The sequence below is a fragment of the Myotis davidii genome, unplaced genomic scaffold, assembly GCF_000327345.1.
Source record: "Myotis davidii unplaced genomic scaffold, ASM32734v1 scaffold169, whole genome shotgun sequence".
Lineage (NCBI taxonomy): Eukaryota > Metazoa > Chordata > Mammalia > Chiroptera > Vespertilionidae > Myotis > Myotis davidii.
The window spans coordinates 1,176,021-1,178,767 of record NW_006383005.1 but is presented as its reverse complement, the minus strand read 5'-3'; the positions used below and the strand labels follow the sequence as shown (position 1 = coordinate 1,178,767).

Here is a 2,747-nt window from a genome sequence, read left to right as displayed (position 1 = left end):
CGCGAGTCCTCGCCCCTCGGGGGTCGTGCTGCGCCCCGGGCACCGCCGAGGGGCCGCGGCGGGAGGGGCATTGGCGGGTACCATCCCTAAGGCGTCCCCACGCCTGTCTGAGAAGGGGTGGGCGTGTGAAGCCCCACGTCTACAGCTGAGGAAGCTGTAACCGGGCCTGGGTGATAAGCTGTGTAACCTTCGGACAGTCGGCTTCCTCTTACTGGAAATTCAGTGTTGATACCGGCGTGACCTGTCTCCCAGGGAGGCGTAGACAGCCAGGGAGACAGGGTATGTGAATGCCCTGCAGATCATCACCTGTGGAGGCGCGTCATTGCACTTACTTGCGGTGGCCCACCCGGGGGTCGGTAGGAAAGGCCCCTGAAGCAGACAGAGGGGCCCCTGAACTCCTCTCTTTGTGGTTCGGAAAGGATGGGCAGCTTCCCAATCCAGGTCTGTCTCTGGCTAAGGCAGCGGTTCTCAACCTGTGGGTCGCGAACCCTTTGGGGGTCGAACGACCTTTTCACAGGGCTCGCCTAAGACCATCGGAAAACACGTATATAATTACATATTGTTTTTGTGATTAATCACTATGCTTTAATTATGTTCAGTTTGTAACAATGAAAATACATCCTGCATATCAGATATTTACATTGCGATTCATAACAGTAGCCAAATTACAGTTATGAAGTAGCAACGAAAATAATTTTATGGCTGCGGGGCGGGGGGGGGCACCACAACATGAGGAACTGTATTAAAGGGTCGCGGCTTTAGGAAGGTTGAGAACCACTGGGCTAATGCTTTCTCATGCCTTACACTGCCTTTGCCTAACCTGCATGACACTTGCCGTTATTGGAAACTCAGCATTTAGAACTGGGAGACCTTGAGAGCAGAGTAACAAGGAGGGTTCAAGGAAGGGTGGAGGGAAGAGCTAGTCCTGAGGCCAGGAGTTCCCAATCGAACCTCTGACACAGTATTCATCCGCCTCCTTCACTCCCTGACCCCTGCACCACCTGTGCCCTTTAATGTTTGTTTGTAAGGCTGCAGCTGTCCTTAGGAGTTTTTCCAAGCCATGCACTTCAAGCTTCTGGGTGAGTTTTAGTAGAGTTTTCGGCGGTGGTCCTCAGAAAGGACAGAAGATGGAAAAGGCCTTCATAAAGCAAGGAGCGTGAGGAAAATGAGAGCTTTTTCCTGGATGTATAGCCTTTCTTTTTATATCCTTTGCGTTAATTGGTCTGTGAAACAAACTTCCTAGTATTGGTAAGATAAACATCTCAGTCCTGCCTGCCCAGATGGATGGTTCTGGGCAAAACTGGGGTGGCATTAATTATAATTGATAAGGCATAATCATCTAAGACTAGGAATTTTTAAGAGCCTTTAGCGCTTTGGAGTTACTTAAATGTTTAAAAAATTTCTTCTTTTTGCAGGTGACATACAAATGGCTGAGCTATACACTAGGAGTTCATGTTAACCAAGCCAAACAGTAAGTCCAGTTAACTACTAATTTTCATCATGTTGGAGTTTTTTGTTTGTTTGTTTGTTGCTTTGCTCTGTTTATAGCCTCATAGATAGCCTCTAGGTCTGTGGTTGGCAAACTGCGGCTCGCGAGCCACATGCGGCTCTTTGGCCCCTTGAGTGTGGCTCTTCCTAAGCCTTAGGAGTACCCTAATTAAGATAATAACAATGTACCTACCTATATAGTTTAAGTTTAAAAAATTTGGCTCTCAAAAGAAATTTCAATCGTAGTACTGTTGATATTTGGCTATGTTGACTAATGAGTTTGCCGACCACTGACCTCGAGTCTAAGTCAAAACTATTTTTTTCCCTGGAAAATGGGAAAGAATACTGTTTTTAGTACTTTTGTCTATTATTTAGGAGATAGGTATACTTGTATACAAATGTGTAGTAATAAATTTACTAAATTTATTTGTAGTCTTGCTCTCTGGTTAATGTCACTTCATTATTTTAGATTTATTAAATGGGCTAGCTAATTCTGTTTACATCTCAGTTTTATATGTCTGTTATCTTACATCTTCATTACAATTTCACACATGCTCCTTAGGTGTTATTGAAATACCTCCAGAATGAGGTCAACAGGTGTTTGACACAAGCTGTATAACAGTTTAAGGCCAGGGAGAACCTTGTAAGGGAAACCAGAACAGAAATGTTTAGAGTGGCACAGAGCATTGCCCTTCTTGAATTTTGCTGTATCACTTTCCTTGCTGAAAAGGAAGACAGCAACCTTTTGAATTAACTTTAAAATGTTTTGACCTGCAAATGTGCAGATGTTGTCTATGACCCACTTCATCCCACACCACTCTCTACATCTCATACTCTAGCCATATTTGCCTTTCTGCTCAAAAATGCCAAGCCCATTCACACCCTAGGACAGTGATGGCGAACCTTTTGAGCTCGGTGTGTCAGCATTTTGAAAAACCCTAACTTAACTCTGGTGCCGTGTTACATATAGAAATTTTTTGGTATTTGCAACCATAGTAAAACAAAGATGTATATTTTTGATATTTATGTTATATATTTAAATGCCATTTAACAAAGAAAAATCAACCCAAAAAAAATGAGTTCGCGTGTCATAGGTTCGCCATCACTGCCCTAGGACATGGACACCGTTCCCTCTGTCTGGAATGCTCTTCTCCCAGTTGCCATCATCCTTCAGGTTTCAGGTCACATTTCACATATGACTTCTTGGAACAGCTCTCCCCTGATGCTGTATTTCAGGTATCCCCCCTCCTTTCCCCTGC

At 44.4% G+C, this 2,747-nt stretch overlaps 1 protein-coding gene across 2 annotated transcripts in view; it reads left to right on the top strand.

Moving 5' to 3' along the window:
* The window catches only part of POLD3 (polymerase (DNA-directed), delta 3, accessory subunit), a 59,508-nt gene that overhangs the window by 336 nt on the left and 56,425 nt on the right, over nt 1-2,747 (top strand). For both annotated transcript variants that reach the window (XM_015557505.1, XM_006777926.2), the window contains exon 2: nt 1,416-1,471. In XM_015557505.1, the coding sequence (XP_015412991.1) occupies nt 1,416-1,471 (56 nt within the window). The remainder of the gene's footprint in view (nt 1-1,415; nt 1,472-2,747) is intronic.